At 56.1% G+C, this 17616-nt stretch overlaps 1 protein-coding gene across 10 annotated transcripts in view; it reads left to right on the top strand.

Moving 5' to 3' along the window:
• GRIN1 (glutamate ionotropic receptor NMDA type subunit 1) overlaps positions 1-17095 on the top strand; it is a 38458-nt gene extending 21363 nt beyond the window's left edge. For 2 of the 10 annotated variants that reach the window (XM_074161360.1, XM_074161359.1), the window contains 12 exons: positions 74-209; positions 1165-1292; positions 1469-1633; positions 1936-2054; positions 2721-2833; positions 3352-3500; positions 4263-4420; positions 4928-5089; positions 6831-6940; positions 8076-8221; positions 10881-10991; positions 17027-17095. In XM_074161360.1, the coding sequence (XP_074017461.1) occupies positions 74-209; positions 1165-1292; positions 1469-1633; positions 1936-2054; positions 2721-2833; positions 3352-3500; positions 4263-4420; positions 4928-5089; positions 6831-6940; positions 8076-8221; positions 10881-10991; positions 17027-17095 (1566 nt within the window). Of the gene's footprint in view, positions 1-73; positions 210-1164; positions 1293-1468; positions 1634-1935; positions 2055-2720; positions 2834-3351; positions 3501-4262; positions 4421-4927; positions 5090-6830; positions 6941-8075; positions 8222-9666; positions 9688-9869; positions 10122-10880; positions 10992-13860; positions 14065-17026 lie in introns of those variants that run through there. The other 8 variants (XM_074161358.1, XM_074161357.1, XM_074161363.1 and 5 more) reach the window with 6 other exon arrangements.
• The last annotated feature ends 521 nt before the right edge of the window (positions 17096-17616 follow it).

Genomic DNA, 17616 nt, shown 5'->3' with positions numbered 1-17616 from the left:
CAGCTCCCCACCCAGGGGCACATAGCTCTGGAGGGGAACTGAGACAAGTGGGTGTTTGTACTTCACCTCACAGATTGTGACGATCCACCAAGAGCCCTTTGTGTACGTGAAGCCCACACAAGCAGATGGAACATGCAGGGAGGAATTCACCATCAATGGAGATCCTGTGAAAAAGGTCTTTTGCACCGGACCCAACGAGACCATTCCAGGTAACTTGGTCTGGTGGTGAGCGCAGCAGCTCCCCCAGCCCACCCAGCTGATGGGGTGTCCCATCAAGGGGTCCCCAGGGAGGGTGCTCAGTCACACGGGAGGTCCAGAGGTTGAGGAGCAGAAAGGTCACAGCACATTCACCCCCCAAATGCTCCTCCCCCCCACCATCAGTTCAGCCCCACAGTAGTGCTGTGCAGTAACTGGGCACTGGGATTCAGCTTTTTGACCCCAACGGATGACTTTCTCACTGTGTCTCTTCTGGGTGGGCTGCAGGGCTGTTATGGGGCATTGCATCCCATGTTTCTGTCTCCTGACATGCTCCAGTTCTCTTTGTCCTGATCTCAAGCAGAAGCGAGAACCCTGAGGCACATTAGCACCTGCTGCACTGGTACTAACAACACCAGTTTTGAACCATTTTATTACAGAAAGCTTGTTTCAGGATTAGGAATGAGCACCTGGTGGGGAGTCCGAGCTGCTCCGCAATGCCAGGCTTGCCCAAATCCACCTGAAGTCCATCCCCTTGGCCCATCGCACTTTCCTGTGCACAGCCCCCCCAAGCCCCAAGTTGTGTCCCAGGCTGTGTTCAACCCGATGGGTTCATGTCAGCACTTCTCCGGCACAGCCTGTGTGCCCCAAGCCCCCTCTGTCCCCTGCAGCGGGTCAGTAGAACCAACTCTCAGACCACCTCACTGGGACATAACAAATGAAGGAGACCCCTTTGCCCCCCCTCTTGCCTTCTTCCCATGCCGGTGCTTCCCTCGCACCAGTGGGTGATGGAGGCAGTGGGAGGGGGTGGTCAAGGCAGATGGCACTGCTGGAATAACGTGATTACATCTCATACGAAGCCAGAGCCACACAGGTGACTGTTATCACTGGGGAAAGCCATAGATCCTGCATGGGGTCCCTGGCAAAGGGTTGCCTCCACTCGTTCTCCCCATTTGCTCCCACCCACAGGCCGCCCCACCGTGGCACTGTGCTGCTATGGTTTCTGCATCGACCTGCTCATCAGGCTGGCAGGGGTGATGAACTTCACCTATGAGGTTCACCTGGTGGCTGATGGTAAATTTGGTACCCAAGAGCGGGTGAGTTTGGGCAGCCTGTGATATCTCTTTGCCTGTATTGTGTGTTGAAACACCCCCGGGCCCTTCTCCGGAGCAGGGGGGCGTGGGAGGTCGGTGCAGGGCATGTGTGGGGGGGTCCTGGCTGGTGGGGGACAGGGATCAGGGCAGTGGGCTGATCCTGCGCTGATCTCCGTCAGGTTAACAACAGTAACAAGAAGGAGTGGAACGGGATGATGGGGGAGCTGCTGAGCGGCCAAGCGGACATGATTGTGGCTCCCCTCACCATCAACAATGAGCGGGCACAGTACATTGAGTTCTCCAAGCCCTTCAAGTACCAGGGCCTCACCATCCTTGTGAAGAAGGTATGGATTGGGATGGGGTGTTCTGTGTATAGTGGATGTGTCCCCTGCTCCCCAGCTTGCAGACATATGCCATGCTTGCACCGTGCCCAGCTCCCCATGCTGCTGCCCTTTGCCCACCCCAGGGACGTTGCAAATCTCAGCCTTTGCTGTGGGATGCCAGCCTCCAGGTTGCTGGTTTTAATGCTGGCTCTTGACATGGCCACCCTGAGTGTTCCTGTCTAGCAGAGCAGGAGGAGGTTGGAGCAGGACAGAGTGCAGGCATGATGGGTGCCAGCGCTGTTCACCTTTCTCCTGTGTGCCAGGAAATCCCCCGCAGCACCTTGGACTCGTTCATGCAGCCTTTCCAGAGCACGCTGTGGCTGCTGGTGGGGCTGTCGGTGCACGTGGTGGCAGTGATGTTGTACCTCCTAGACCGATTCAGGTGAGTGCACTTTGGGTCACCCAAGAGCTGGAGGGGACAGGGAGGTGCTCCTGGTAACTGACCCCTGGGTCCCCACAGTGTCTTGCTCAGACACAGCCCTGCAGCCCTTCGGGAGGCTCTCGTAGGAGCTAAACCGGCTTCTTCTGCCCCACCAGCCCTGTGCTGAGGCTCCTGGCCTCTCTGGCTGCTGCTAAGCTGAGATATGGATATGTGGGGTACCTGGCACCTGGATATGTGGGAACATGCCTGTCAGACCAGGGGACCGTCAGCTTCTAGACTCTGAATTAGTCCCTTCCCATGACCCCAAGGCAGCTCCTCTGAAGGGCAGGGACCCCATCCCCCCCATTAGCCCTGTGCCCAGGGGCTCTTGCAGTTAGTCTGCAGTGAGCCCTCCCTGTCGCAGTGGGAGAAGCTTGAGCTGGCCAGGATCAGATGATCTTTCTGGCCCAGAGAGAAGTATGATGGGACCAGTACCTGTGTGAGATGAACAGGGTTGCAGAGGGGACATGCAAAGCAGTGGGACATGAGGGGTGAAGAGCTGTTTGGGGCACAACCATGGTCTGTAGGGATGAGTGATGTAGGGCTGCATCGGGACACTAAGGGCACAGCAGAGGCCTGGGAACCAGTATAAGGGATACAAGAAGAGCTCTTTGTCTTGTTTTCCAGCCCATTTGGCCGGTTCAAAGTGAACAGTGAGGAGGAGGAGGAAGATGCCCTGACCCTCTCCTCGGCCATGTGGTTCTCCTGGGGAGTCCTGCTGAACTCCGGCATCGGAGAAGGTGGGTTGCAGCACACAGCGGGACTGCTCTGCCCCGTGGCCTGTCCTGAGCCAGGGAGGACACTGGGCTGGAGGAGAAGCCCATGCCCTCTTCCACTGTCTCCTCTCTGAGGCAAGGCTGATGCCCTCGGGGGACCATTTAGTGAATGAGTACAGCCCTCATTCCATGACCCTTCCCTGGAGTGGGCTGATGGGGGATACGGTGGTGCTGGAGTGGCAAAATTCGTGCAGACCATCCTGCCACCCCTTACAATCAGTGATGGGAAATGGGTCTTTCTTGGGCTCCTTCTCCTGCCCAGGGTTATCCATCTGCTCAGGGTGAGATGCATCATGCCCTGGAAGGAGTTGCGGGATTTTTCTTGGTTTGGACAATGAAGGAGCTCCTTGCATGGCTGTCAGCAAAGCAGATAGATGAAGCACATCATCTCACTGCCATTGGTCCTGCGTGGGATGGACATAGCTTTGGTGACCAAGACAAGCCCTTGTTGTGCCAGTCTGATCTTGCCTCTCTCCCTCCAGGTGCTCCCCGGAGTTTCTCTGCACGTATTCTTGGCATGGTGTGGGCTGGCTTCGCTATGATCATTGTGGCTTCATACACTGCCAACCTGGCAGCCTTCCTGGTGTTAGACCGGCCTGAGGAGAGAATTACGGGCATCAATGACCCCCGGGTAATGACCCCTCACTTGTTTTCCCCTTCCCTGTCCACCTCTGGGCAGAGAAGCAGGAGATGCCTCCAGTGGGTATCCCTTGGCTCACATAATAGGGCTTTAATATGGCTGTGGGTCTGCACCAGAGGATCAAGCCCCGGATAGCTCTACCTGGGGCTGTCGCTGGTGGGTCTGAGCCCCTGTGGTGGGTGGAAATGATCCCTCTGATCAGCAGGGAAAACCTTGTCCAGAAACAGCAGTTATCCAGTGCTGCTGAAACCCAAACTGCCTGCCAGTTCCTGGAGAGCCTGCACTAACCAACGAGGAAACGATTCATTATGGATGAGTTATAACTAATGAAATTGTCCCTGCAGTGCAATCAATACTCTCAGCAGATATCAACATGCCTCAAACCCATTTCCTGCTCTGGCGAGGACACAGACACAGTTTATCAGCCCAGGCACGCAGGAATGTACCCCAGAGCAGCACTGCCCCACAGCATCCCGTGCCCTCTGCCCACAGCACTGCCAGCCCCATGGCATCCACAGGCCTCCTGCGTCATCAAAACCATGGTGTCCTTGTCCCATAGCATCCCCTGCCCCTCCACCATGGTCGTAGCACATCCGCTGCCCCATGGCATCTTCATCTCTGCTGAGGAGATACGGGTCTTCTCTGGGAAACAGGTCCCTGAAGGGGATGGGAAAAGAGGAAACAGAACTTTGGGTTGAGTCAGTTTGGTTGATGAAGGACAGAAGAAATAGGAGCCTTGCCCTTGCCTTTCAGCTGCGCAACCCCTCTGATAAGTTCATCTATGCCACGGTGAAGCAGAGCTCGGTGGACATCTACTTCCGAAGGCAGGTGGAGCTGAGCACCATGTACCGGCACATGGAGAAGCACAACTACGAGAGCGCTGCCGAAGCCATCCAGGCAGTGAGGGACAAGTGAGTGGGACCAGCACCTTGTATGGCCATGGTGGGAAGAGTTTTGGGGGACTGCAGTTTGGTGGAGCAAGCAGGGCTGATGTAATCCTGGAGGGAGCTGCGGTCAAAGCATGGCTTGATGGGACCTGCCCAGTTGGTGCTGGGTGGGATCTTCCTAGTCTTAGTGCGTACCAGGTCTCTGGATGGAGAGCACAAGGTGTGCGTGGGGACAGGCACACTCAGAGCCCTGGCCCTGGCCCTGGCCCTGACCGTGGCCTCCCTCTCTGGCCTCTGCAGTTGCTTCTGTGCAAGGCTGGGTGGTTTCAAATCCCATGTAAACCCCTCACACTTCTCCAAAGTTTGGCCAAGTCTTTTGCCTCCCAGCAGCACATAGACAGAGCCTTTTGGCAGGAGGGTGATGTTAATGAGTGCTTAAATTAGGGCTGGGAGCACTCTCACTGCTCCCATGGTGGCTGCAGACAAGCTGGGCTGCCCAACCTTACCCGTCTGTCCTCTCTCTGTGTCCAGCAAGCTCCATGCCTTCATCTGGGACTCGGCAGTGCTGGAGTTCGAAGCCTCCCAGAAGTGTGACCTGGTGACGACGGGGGAGCTTTTCTTCCGCTCTGGCTTTGGGATAGGGATGCGCAAGGACAGCCCATGGAAGCAGAACGTCTCCCTGGCCATCCTCAAGTCCGTACATGGCTCTTGGCAAGGGGTTTGCCCTGAATGCTGCATGTGTTAGCACGCAAGTAGCCTTGTGCCAGACACGGCCACCCCACCCTCCAAACCCTCTGCAGGGACATGGGCTTCAGGGGCTGCCATGTCACTCCTGACGAAGGGGATGTCCCTGAGTGACCAGGGTGGGCACCCACAGCCACAGCTCTGTCTCATAGGGCTGGAGAAGCAGCACGGGGCTGGTGGGAGGGCAGAACAGGAGTTGTGCTCGGCAGCAGGAGCACAGGCAATGCTGGTAGGGAGCAGCCTGGAGACCACCCAGCACCAGGTCCTTGGGAACAGGACACAGGCTGCAGCAGGAGGGCTGCTGCCATTTCCCTGCTTCTCCCTGCAAGATCAGCCTGGCTGACAGCATTGCACTGCCCTGGCTTGATCTTCCAGGGGTTTTCCTTTCAACTCTGGCTATTCCTGTTAGGCAGAGATATGTCAGAACGACTGTTGAGTCCAACTAAGGCTTTTAAACCAGCATGAGCCTGCAGCATGGGGTGCCACAAGTCAGTATGATATTATGGGTAAAAAGGGTTTTCCTGTATTAGTTCAGAAATGCCACACTCGCTGCAGAGGAAGTGGCGATGGAGTAATGGGCAGCTGGGAAGCAGCAAGTCAAGGGAGGGGGACATGCGAGAAAGATTTTACAGACAGACAGGGTCAGAAGCCACCAGGGTCCTGCCCAAGATGTGGAGATGAAAGGCCTGTGAGGGAGGATGGGAAGGATGTGGAAGACAGAGGCAGGACCCAGGGTAACATAGGGAGCCATGGGACCCCTTCTGTGGGGTGGTCTTGCCATGGGGATGGGTGTCAGTGGGACAGATGGGATATGGGACAACAAAGTGAAAAGCCTGGAGAGACAGCAGAAGCCCTTGATGTCCTCCTGGGAGAGGTCGGGGAGCCAAGCTACAGGTGGCCCAGGAAGGCAGTGGGATGTACCAGGAACAAGAGGGAGAGAAGTGCAGGGGGACTCATGGTGGGACATGTGCTCTGTGTCACCTCCAACCCCAGTAGCTGCTCAGGCAGAGATGGGCTCAGTGGGGACATGGTTTGTTTCCCCCCAAGCTGTGACAGTGGGTTGTAGGGAAGTCCCAGCCCTCGCTGTGCACACCAGGAAGCTGCCAGGCAGCAGTTATTCCCCTGCCCTGATCAGGAGGGAGCTGGTGGTCACCAGACAGGATTGGTGTCCAGCACTGCCCAAGCTCTGGAGTGGCCATGGCAGGGGAGGGGTTGCAGGAAGGCACCGGGGATGTGATTCGTGTCAGCTACTTGCAGCCTCCCTCCAAGGACAGTCTCCAAGCCCTGCCTACACCCATCAGCTCCATCCCTCCCCCTGGTAGCTGAGCTTACACATGGCTCTTCTTGGCCGCCTCTCAGCCATGGGGCAGAGGCACCAGGGAGCTGTGGATGCCTCCTTACACTCGCTGTGCCGTGCAGGTGGGTCACAGCAGCACTGGCTGTGCGCAGGGCAAACACACACAGTATGGACACCCACCACAGACACCCACCAGAGATACTCTCCACAAAACAGTGGTACAAGCACATGCGTGTGCACACAGACGTGGTCAGCCAGGCACACACACATCATGGATTGGTGTGTTTGTAGGCTGCAGACGAGCGCAGAGTGCTAGGACAGTGGGCATGAAGAGCACGTCCCCTGGCTGCTGGCCCCCAGTGACTACTCCGTCCTGTCTCCTTGTGCTTTCAGGTCCCACGAGAACGGCTTCATGGAGGATTTGGACAAGACTTGGGTGAGGTATCAGGAGTGTGATTCCCGTAGCAATGCCCCAGCAACACTCACCTTTGAAAATATGGCAGGTTTGTTCTGCAAACCTCTTTCTTCCTCTTCGCTGGGTAGCCTGCTTTCGCTCAAGACATTCTCCTCTCCGGGGCTCTCCTCTCGGGCCAAAGCTCTGCTTCTTCTGGGTTTGTGCTTTCCTAGCGCTGGGAGGCTGCTGTGTTGGGCTCCAGTCCCACCTTGTCTGAAACAGCTCCGTGAAGCTTCCCCCAGCCCCTCCCTCCCCTTCCCTGGGGTGGCTTTCTCATCTGTGGGGCTGTCCTGCTTTGAACATTGTCCTCCTCCCTCTGCTCTGGCCAAACTGCGGCTGTAACGGTGAAATCAGAGCTGTCGCCAAGGCAGAGAGAGGGGAGCAGCTCCTCAGGGGAGGCGAGAGCAGCCGCCGAGGCCAGCAAGGACCCTGCTGCAGGAGGGAGCTGGTGGTGAGGGGCAGCCCCCAGCCCCAAGGAGCTTGTCCCTGCTGGCCCTGGGCAGCGGGTAGGGGGCAGGAGGAGGATGATCAATACAGGGGGGGCGGTTCTCAGTCCCTCTTTGCAAAGGCTGCAAGTGCCCGCAGATGGGCTCTCCCTTTGCAGCGATACAGTGCTGCCAGTCCTTCACCCAGCTAACGTGGCGATGCAGGATGAGGGTGTCCGATGGGACCCCATCCTCGCTGGCACCAGAGGTCAGGGCAGAAGCACTGAGAGAGGGGACACTTTGCTCCACCTCCTCAAGACACCACTCCCAAAATGTCATCCCTGAGGGTTGCATCCGGCAGAGAGCTCTGTGCATGGCTGTCCCTCCCGATGGGCCAAATGGGAGCACCAGAGCTGGGTTTCTGGTGAAAACGACCCTCCAGCCCCAGGGGACGGGGTCTGCCCTGGTGCTCGGTGCCGCAGCCAGTGCCCCGTGCCTGTCCCCAGCATTGCCGCAGCACAGCCCCCTGCGCCCAACCGACAGGAGCTTGCACGGACATCCATCACCCCATCACCTCTCTGCCCATCACCGCGGGTGCTCTGCTCTGCTCCCCGGCCCCTCCGAGACTGTGGGGGGATGGTGGGGGTCGGGGGAGGACCCTGGGTTGGCAGATGCTCCTGTTGCTGAGCGTGATACAGAGGAAATGAAGTGTCGTGGTGCAATTTCCATTGCCCTCTGTAACTTTCCTGCTTATTTCAGGTGTGTTTATGCTGGTGGCTGGAGGTATTGTTGCCGGGATATTTTTAATATTCATAGAAATAGCTTACAAAAGGCATAAGGACGCGCGGAGGAAGCAGATGCAGCTGGCGTTTGCGGCCGTTAATGTGTGGAGGAAAAACCTGCAGGTAGGACAAACCGTTTTTAGAGCAAATCTCCAACAGGTGCGTTTTCCATTCCTTCACCAAAGCAGTGAATGCAGAGCTGTGGATTAGCATGGGGCCCTCTGTCCCCCACCCCACACCCCACTAACTCCAACCGGGTGTTACCAAGTGCTCAGCGAAGCTGTAGGGTCCCTGCCTTGTCCCTGGGAGCTGCCCTTGGCCGATGCCATCTCTCCGGGGAGGTGTTGTGCACAGCTCCAACTGGGACAGAGACCTGGCCCAAATGCCCCCAGCGGTGCTCGGGACGGGGACCTTGCCCTGCTGGGGACCACGTGCTGGAGCCACGTCTTGCCCTGGCCAAGCAAGTGGTGCCGGCGCGGCTCCCTTTGCGGGCTCCCCTGCCTCGCTGCTCGGCTCCGGCCACGCTCACCAGCAGACGGGAGGGTTGATCTGCTGCCGTTGAGCATCCCTGCCCACTGCTCAGGGGGAGAAACGTTCCAGGGATGGTTTCCATCACCTCCCCTTCCCTGCCCACTCCCTGGGGGTACAGTAGCCCTTGTAATACCTGGGACTGACTCCAAACAGAGGTGGTGCGTGCTCTTGTCATTTGGAGACAAGGACATCTCCCCACATGGGAGCCAGCAATGCCGGTGCCTGTCAGCACCAAGGCTCCCATGGGCCCCTTCTCTGGGGACGTTGGTCTCCCTGGGTCTCCCATTCCTGAAACACCCCCATGCCACTCAGGCAGGGGAGCCCGGGAGGGTCAGTAGTGCCTGGCAGTGACACTGAGCCATGGGCACGTCCGTGGGCCACGAGCCTCACACTTCCCCTACCCCACTGCTTTTGGGGCTGAGCCCCGTGGTGTCCCCGAACCCCAATTTAGGGCAGCTGGAGGCTCTCTCTGAATTGCCCGGGATGTTTTTCTTCCTTGGGGAAGCAAATGGGCGTTCAAAGAGCAAGAGATCCTTTAGGCGACTAAAGGAGACTGCCATTCGCAGCAGAGCCAGTGAATGAAAGAGAGAGAACGAGGCTTGGGGACCCCAAAACAAGCCCGGAGTGGTGGCCCAGCGGGAGCAGCGCTGGCTGGGGATGTGGGGGGGGCTGCCTGGGTGGAGGCGACCTGCCCGAGAGCAGCGAGGGGAAGCACGAGGCCGGGCTGCTGTATCCTGAGAGCTCGCTGGGTTCAGTTCACCGATAAGAGTCTCGGAAAAGCCATTTCTCTATTTTTTTTTTCCTTTTTTCTTTATTTTTTTTCCTTTGCTTCCAAAAAGCAGCAGCACCGAGGGGGTTAAGGCTGCTGGGACAGAGCACACTAGTCGCACTGCCATTTTTCACTTGCCAACCTTCTAGAAAATACTGCACTGGGTCCTTGGGCAGAGTCTGTGGGACTGTGAGCAAAGCATGCTGCCCTGTGGGGGTAAACAGCCTCATGGTAAAGAGCCGTTTGACATTGTAAGACTTTTCCACAGGAGGAAACGTCAGAGCACTAGTATCTGGTACATTGCTAGAAGGTAGGCAAGTGGAAAGATTTATTTGTTAAAACAAACAAACAAAAATAATGGTTTTTGGGATCACAGTTTTGCCATGGCTATTTCCTGAGATGCCATGGAAGAAAAAGACATTTCATTCCATTCATCTTGCTTTCCTTTCCGTTTGTGCATGTCCGCAAAAGAGAGAACTGAGAAGGAGGAGCAAATGTATCCCCGAGCATGCTCTACGCACCAGCGGGATACATTTTGGTTACCCCCGTGCGGTAGCAGAGCCAGACCTGGTCACTCCGTCCCCCGTCGGAAAGGTCACACTCATTGGCACGAAAGCAATTGGGGAGGAATCGTTGTCAGCGCCCGCCGCAGAGCGCGGCCGGTCCCCTCGGCTCGCTGCCCCCGCACCATGGCGGCTGGTGCTCCCAGCCTGCGCTAACCAGGTCCGACTCGCTAACACCAATGCCTACATTTTTCAGTTCTGTTTCTCTTTGAGTTCATCCCGACCCCGATGACATCATAGCGCTAATGCTTTGCTTCCTCCCTTTCTTTTCCTTTATATTTTTTTCCTTTTCTTTTTCTTCCAGTTTCCTTTTTTTTTTTTTTAACACGTTTTACTTTGGAAAAAACAACACAACCCACCACCAACAACCACGTTCGGCTTTGCACAACTGCGTCATTTAAATTTTTGAATACATTTTTTTTACAGAATATTCATACAATGACTTCTCTTTCAATGCAGTCCTTTCTCTCTCTTGTGGCACTAGGATTCAGCCTCAGAAAAGGCCCTGAGCAAATTTATTTACTTTTTTATTTTTTTTTTAGTGGTAGGTGCAGCATCTCACCTCTCGGTCTAGCCAGGCTAGCGGTGGAAGCGAGGGGCAGAGCATCCCCAGGGGCAGAGCATCCCCAGGAAGCGAGGTCAGCTGTGCAGGCCTGGATGCAGACACCCAGGAGAGCAGGGCTACTCCCCGCAGGGGTTTCCAGCGCTCCAGATGCCGGGCCGGCCCCGTAGCTCTAGCAGTGTGGTGGCCGTGCTGTAGCCGCGGGTCACCGGAGGCCCTTGGAGGACTGGGAGTGACAGAACACCTCCAGTAGCTTTCTCACCTAAATGAAGGACATGACATGGGGCAGTATTCAAATAGATTTAGCGTTTCCAACAACACACTAGAGATCTAATCACTTATACATATTCATTTTAGGATAGAAAAAGTGGTAGAGCAGAACCTGACCCTAAAAAGAAAGCCACTTTTAGGTCCATCACCTCCACCCTGGCCTCCAGCTTCAAGAGACGTAGGTCCTCCAAGGATACGGTAAGAGGAAGAAGAACAATTCTGCCCTCTCTCTTTCTCTCTCTTTCTCTCTTCTGCCATCCCATCGACTGCCACACACCCATCCCGAAGCTGCCAGTGTACATGCATAGCTCATGTTCGTCACCAGTCAGTCAGTCAGTCAGTGAGTCAGTCATCCCGTGTACCTGAAAGGATGCTGGGATCCTGGAGGGCAGGCAGGAGGTGGCTTGGAGTCCTGTGATGAGTTGGGAGATGCAACCGAGTTTTTGTTTTGTTTTTTGTTTTCTTTTTGCCTGGATGATTTCTGATGTTCCTCTCTGTGCTTCGCTCACCTTACCGGTGCTGACCTCTTGAAACCGATGACATATTTTTCTTTCTCTTTTTTTTTTTTTCTGTTCCTGAGTGTTCCTGTACCTGTTTGTCATTGTATGCCTAAAAAAGATCACCCCGATTTAATTTGGGCACCGTGTCACCTCACCAAGAGCCATGCGTGTCACATTCTCTACATGTGATTTTTGTTTGTGACGATTAGCATTCGGGACGTAGTCCTCGGCACAGGAGTCACAGCTGCCTCTGGTTATCGTCAGCAGTAACGCAGCTCTAGAAAAGAGACGCAAAGGCTTGAAAGAGGAGGTTGTTAAAGACCCAACCTTGGTTTCAAAACTTGTGCTTTCTGCCTCGGAGTAAAACTTGCTCTCACGTAACCAGAGAAAATATCCAAATTGCTGCCTCTAAAGCCAGCTGTTTCCAAATGTGCAAACGTGTCTGCTCATGCTGGAGCTTCAGACACTCTTCAGCGTCAGGTTGGGCTGTTGGTCTGTCGGACTGAGCCGGTGTCCCTCTGCATGTTGCCGTCTGTTGTATGACACTCTGCACTGTGGCTACTCTGTTGTCTCGTGCGGCAGCGGCCGCTGCGTTTTGCTGCCCAACCTCCCGGCGCGACGGGCTTGGCCGAAACCTCCTCCCTGGGGTGACCGGCGGGTTTCTGCCCAGGGTTGCTCAGAGCAGGCTCCCTCCAAGGCCACCCGAGGCGCGAGGCACAGTGGGGATGGGGGGATGGCGGCGGCAGGGGGACACGTGGCCCCCCGCGGTGGGGTGGCCCATCCCCGGCCGCAGGCTCGGGGCACCTCGGGGAGCAGCATGCGGTATCGCAGGGCGTCTTGGGGCCACGGCGCTGCAGGCGGAACGGAGGCGGCTGCCTTTGACACCAATGCAGGCTCCATCCTGAGAAGCTCCTGCAGCACCCCTGTGACACGGCCCCGGGGACAGCTGAGCCCTCGGCCGGGCTTGGCTGCCACCGTCTCACACAAAGTGCTCCTCTCGCTGTCACCTCGAAGCCTGGGAGGCACAGGGGGACACCCGCCCTCTCCCCACTCATACCCTGTCCCCCACAGGGAAGACAGGGATCCCTGTCATCTCCTGCACTGCCCCCATGCTCCCTGGGTGGCACCTCATCCTGGGGATGCCCCCATGTCTCGGGTCCCCCCTTCCCACTGCTGCACCCCCTGAGGAGCTCTGCAGGGAGATTGCAGGTTGTGTCTTGGTGGTCTGAGCTCCAACCAGGGGAGAGGAGACAGAGATGCGGTGGGTGGTGCAGGGGGGAGAAGATGGGAAGATTGAGGAGGAGAAGGGACAAGTGGGATGCACAGAAAAAAGGGAGAAGAAATTCCAGAAAGATATGGTGGGAGGGCCCTCAGCATGTCCTGAGCAGATCCCATGTTTTATTGCGTTTGAGCACTCCATGGTTAGAAAACCAAATGGTCCTGTCCTGGGAGAGCAGGAGCATCGTGAGGAAGTGGGCACCTGGGGGCACCTGTGCCCACAGTGGGCACAGGAGAGGGGAGAACGCAGGAACAACAGGACAGTCAGTGTGTGGCACCCCTGGTACCTCCCTCCCACGTTGCTCCCTTCTTGGGGAGGCATCCTGATCCTGATCCTGCTCCATGGTGTGGCACCCACCCTACCCCATGCCACTCCATAGCACTCTCTGTGCCAGGGTAGGAGCCCTGAGCTAACCACGTCCATTGGCCACCTGCACCAGAGGTGCATTCGTCCCATGAGCGAACGGTGGTCCCCCCTTCCCTTGCCTGGTGGGGACCAGTAGGGTGCAGGGCTCCCAGGAGCCCTCCTGTTGTTTTGGGCCCTGGCTACGCTCTTCTCAGCACGTTGCTCATGGAGGAAGATGGCCTCACTTATCCCAGAGGACAGCCCCTGCTCTGGGGGCAGCTGCATCTGTGGGGCAGCTCTGGGCAACAATGCCCCACCACCTTGGAGCCTGTTGCAGACTTCTGCCTGCCATGGGGCTACGTGGCCAGGGCCCCAGCACACATTCCCCAGGGAATCAGGCTAGTTGGGTCAAGAACAGGCTAGCGGGACCAACATCCAAGCCAACGGGGCCAAGATGGAGTCTAGCCAGGCCAAGGCCTGGCTATTGCAGGACATCCACGGTGGAGCAAGCTTTGTCGTGATGTCGGGCAGACCTGGTGGTTGCTCTACGGCGTGAGCGGCCAGCGGGAGGGTGCTGCCACCAGCTCATGTCACAGCCTGCCATTTGGTGCCCTCCGCGTCCATGCAGCAGCCCTGGCTCAGAGACCTCAGTGCCCTCCTGCTGTGGAAGGCCCCATGAGTACATAGCATGCGGGGACACGTTGCCTGGGGTCCTTGTAAAGATGAGAAAGCAGTGAGGCACTCTGTTTCATGGCGCTCGGCAGAACCGCGGGCACACACCAGGTCTCAGATGGGCAAGGCTTGAGAGCCCATGGGGCTGGAAGGCCAGGCTGACCCCAGCCCCATGGGCTCTCCCGGCTAGCAAGCGAAAGACGCAAACCTGGTGGCCTTGCTTCTTTCCTTTTCGTTGTCGGGAGTTTTAAAAATGGATTCTGCTCTGCAGCCCTGCAGAATGGTCCCTCAGGAGTGCCAGAGAGACAGGCTGGCACCATGGAGCCAAGACAGCCCTGGGAAGCTACCACCCCACTCTGAACGTCCTAGCGCCCACCATCACCCGAGCTGCACAGCCTCTCCGCGGCACATCATCCCCACCGCCCCAGGAGGAGATGCATGTGTTCCCCATAGGCAGCTCCTGCAACTCGAATAGCACTCGCAGAGCTGACGTACTGCCATCCATCGCAGCCACCCACGATACTGCAACCCCACAGAAGCCATGTGAGACGCATAAACCACACAGACACCTTCCGAGCCGGCACATTTCGTACAGACACGTAACGAGGCGCACAGGTCCCTTAGCCCCCCCACCGCAGCCGTCATCAGCCCCTGCAGAGCCACACCGCCAGCCCGCGGGCGTCCCCCCCAGACACAGCATGACACACATCCCACGTCACCGCCAAGCGAGGGCCCGGCGCTGCGAGGCGATGCTCGCCCTGCAGCCGTGGGGATGGTGCCAGAGCTGGTCGAGAACCAAGGGGGTTCATGGAAAAGGTCACCTTTTCAGTGAAGGATCAGCCATCCCAAAGCCAAACGCTTCTTGGCTGAAAAAGAACCTAGTTTTTGGCCCAAAGGAACCAAACATAGGTCAAAGACAACTAATTATTTTTTTTAAAGGAAGGTTGACGTTTTCTACAGCAAGATTGCATTTAGCTGGAATCCTAATTTTTAATTGAAAAAAAAAACTGCACCCAAACCCCAAAATTCTTCCAGAAAATCTTCCACCAGCCAGGGACTACCATATGAGCCCAGATTAGGTTGAAGTCATTTTTAAAGACATATTAAGTTCTTGTCTATATTTTCTTCCTGGTTGTCATTTAAAGTTTTTGGTGCCTTCACTTCACTTCCATACCTTAACATGTTTGAGTCTCTTCTACGGTTAATATTGATTAATTTCTTGGCTTTATAATGTTTGGTTTGGGGATAATTGCACCATCCCTGTAACATAATTTGCCCTAAATTACTGATATGTGCTTCTAGCATTAGTTCTACTTTAACATAATTTTGATATGACAATTTTCTTGCTTTTTTTTTCCTTTTTCTTTTTTATTCATTTATTTATTTTTATTATTAAAAATTGCATGCATGAACTCTACACAAAAAAAAAAAAGTAAATGAGAATGTTACCCTGTGATAACTCTGTGATTGGAGGAGATATGCTTTCAAATCAAAAGCCATGCTCTTGTATTTTAATTTTTCTGGCCAGATTCCCCACTTTGCTTGGTTATTTTAGCGTTTCCCACCCCCAGAGCTGTGCAGAGAGGCCAGAAGGCCCCAGCCTGCCCTGCTAGACCTCCAGCTTTCCACCGCAGCAGCCACACGTACATGTGCACCGAGGCACACGCACACACACAGGCACACACTGCTTTTTCCTCCCCGCTTTTGCGTCAGGCAGGGTATCTAACAAAAGGACCTTTCTTTTGCTCGTTCCTTTTTGTTCCTCCTCCTACTCCACCAGTGACTCACCTTTTCAGCCTCTCCCCTTTCCTGGTGGCGGTGGCTTCTCCTTCCTGTCAGGACGCAAGCCCCATCCCGCGAACGCACGCCTCCCAGCCACTTTGCTACGGAAAGGAAAGATTGCATTTAGTTGGAATCCTTTTTTTTTTTTTTTTGCAAGGAGGGGGCAGCTGCACCCATTTTGGGGAGAGGGACGCTTTTTTGTGGACTGATGAATAGCCACAAAGGCTCCCCCCAGGGCGGCAGAGCGACTTTGGGACCCCCTCGGCCGTTCTCTGTGCAAACAGGCGATGGCCGAGGTGTTACCACTTTAGCAAAGCAAGGCCACAGCCAGGAATTTCTCAGAGGCTTCATTTTAATATCACCTAGTGCCCTAGATGAGTGGGCGATCCCGTGAGGTGCTCCCTGGGTGTCAGCATGTCCCCGGCACGGGTATGGGAGAGACGGGAGTGTGCTGGCTCTCGCCCCTGCCCCAGCAGCTCCCCACCGAGGGGTCCCGGTGAAGCACAAAACTGGGCAGAGCAGGGCAGCCCCGAGGACCCCACTCAATGCGCGGCAGGAGCCAGGGTGTAGGGCCACACAGGGTAGCCACAGTGCTAGAGCCACCAGCAGCACCGCAGGGGCCACAGTCACCACTGACCAATGCAAGACGGGTAAAATCCCGTCACTGAGGAGTCCCCCCAGGAGCCCAGCAAAACGGCAGCCCTCCTGGGTAGTGTGGTGCAAGGGCCGGCAAACATCACTGGAGAGGGTCCACGCCACAGCACACGCAACCTGCCGAGACCCTCTCCTGTCCCGGCACCCATTTATGTCCCCAGACAGCAGCGCAAGATGGTCTGTGTCACCCGCTCTCACAGCAGGGCTGGTCAGGGCTTCCAGCTCAGGGTTTGGAGTTAGGAGAATGGAACTGGGAGAGGAAGGGAGTGTGGAAGGAGGAAGGGAGAAAATAACTGCCCAGTTGTAAATCCCTGCCTGGGGAGGAAGGACTTTTTGTTTTCTTGCCTGTCAAAGGGAGTTTCTGCTCTCCCCATTGGCTTGCTGGTGGGAGTGTGGCTGGGAAGGTCTCTCCCAGGGAACCTTTGCCACATCCCCCATCCACAAGGAGCACAGAACCCCAAATCCAGGCCACATCTCCAGCACAGGCTGTATTTTCACATTAGCAATTGACGCCACAGTTTATCACAAGTCACACTGCACATCTCACCTGCATTAAAGGATAGTCAAGCAAGGAGGTGAAACGCCCTGGCCTCAAAGCACAGCTTGATCTGGCACCAGAGAGATGCTGAAACCCAGCCAGACCCTCCAAACACAGGTTCAGCTGTGGGCTGGGCTGATGAGTCACAGGCTTTGCCTTGTGGCTCCCCCAGAGCAGAGAGGGGCTCGCTCAGCAGGCGACGTGGCTGCCACGCTCTGCAGAAGCTGCGCCGCGCTCCTGGGCGTCCTCCCTGCCCCGCCGTAGGGTGCTTGGAGAGTGTCTGCCATGACCTCTGCACAAGCTTGGATTGCATTGGGAGGGGGACCTCAGCCAGCAGCGGGTTTTGGGCCGTTGCATCGCCCCCAAGAGAGATCCCGTAGGGACACATGGGATGTGAGGCGGGACTGAGTGCCAGAACTGCCTAACACTTCTTTCTCCTTGTCTGTCTATTTGTGTGTTGCAGCAATATCATCCCACCGACATCACCGGCCAGCTCAACCTCTCCGACCCCTCAGTCAGCACTGTGGTGTGACCTTCTCCCCGAGGGCCATCAGTCCTTGCCCAACACAGTATGAAGGCACAGCCAGGACTGCCTCTCAAGGGACACTGATGGGTTCTTCTGGGTGAGATGGGAGGAAAGCATCCTTCATCCATACACAGTGACTTCATTGTATATCTCCCTCCCTTCCTAGGCCTGCTGCCATGCTCGTGCCCCAGAACGCACAGCAGAATGAGGACACAGTTTGGACTTCACTGTACAGAGATAATCGCTTCCAACCAGTGCTGTTGATAATCAGTATTGCCACTGACTGGCTACGTGCAAGGGGAAAGGACTTCGAAAGGAACATGGTGCCTTCTCTCCCATGGTAGTGGGGGAGAGCTGGTGCCAGACAAGTGCTTCACTTTGCAGGCTTTGGGCTTCTCAGCACACGCATGGCCCCTCAGACGTGTGCTCCACAGTTCCCACCACCCCAGAGGGCTCTACGATGTGCTTGTGGTCCCAAGTGGCCGGAGCAGCTGACGCAGATCAGGCACATGTTCCTGCTGTTCCAA

This window comes from Numenius arquata, chromosome 19 (genome assembly GCF_964106895.1).
Source record: "Numenius arquata chromosome 19, bNumArq3.hap1.1, whole genome shotgun sequence".
Lineage (NCBI taxonomy): Eukaryota > Metazoa > Chordata > Aves > Charadriiformes > Scolopacidae > Numenius > Numenius arquata.
The sequence above is the reverse complement of the archived record's forward strand: the minus strand, read 5'-3'. Positions and strand labels throughout refer to the sequence as shown.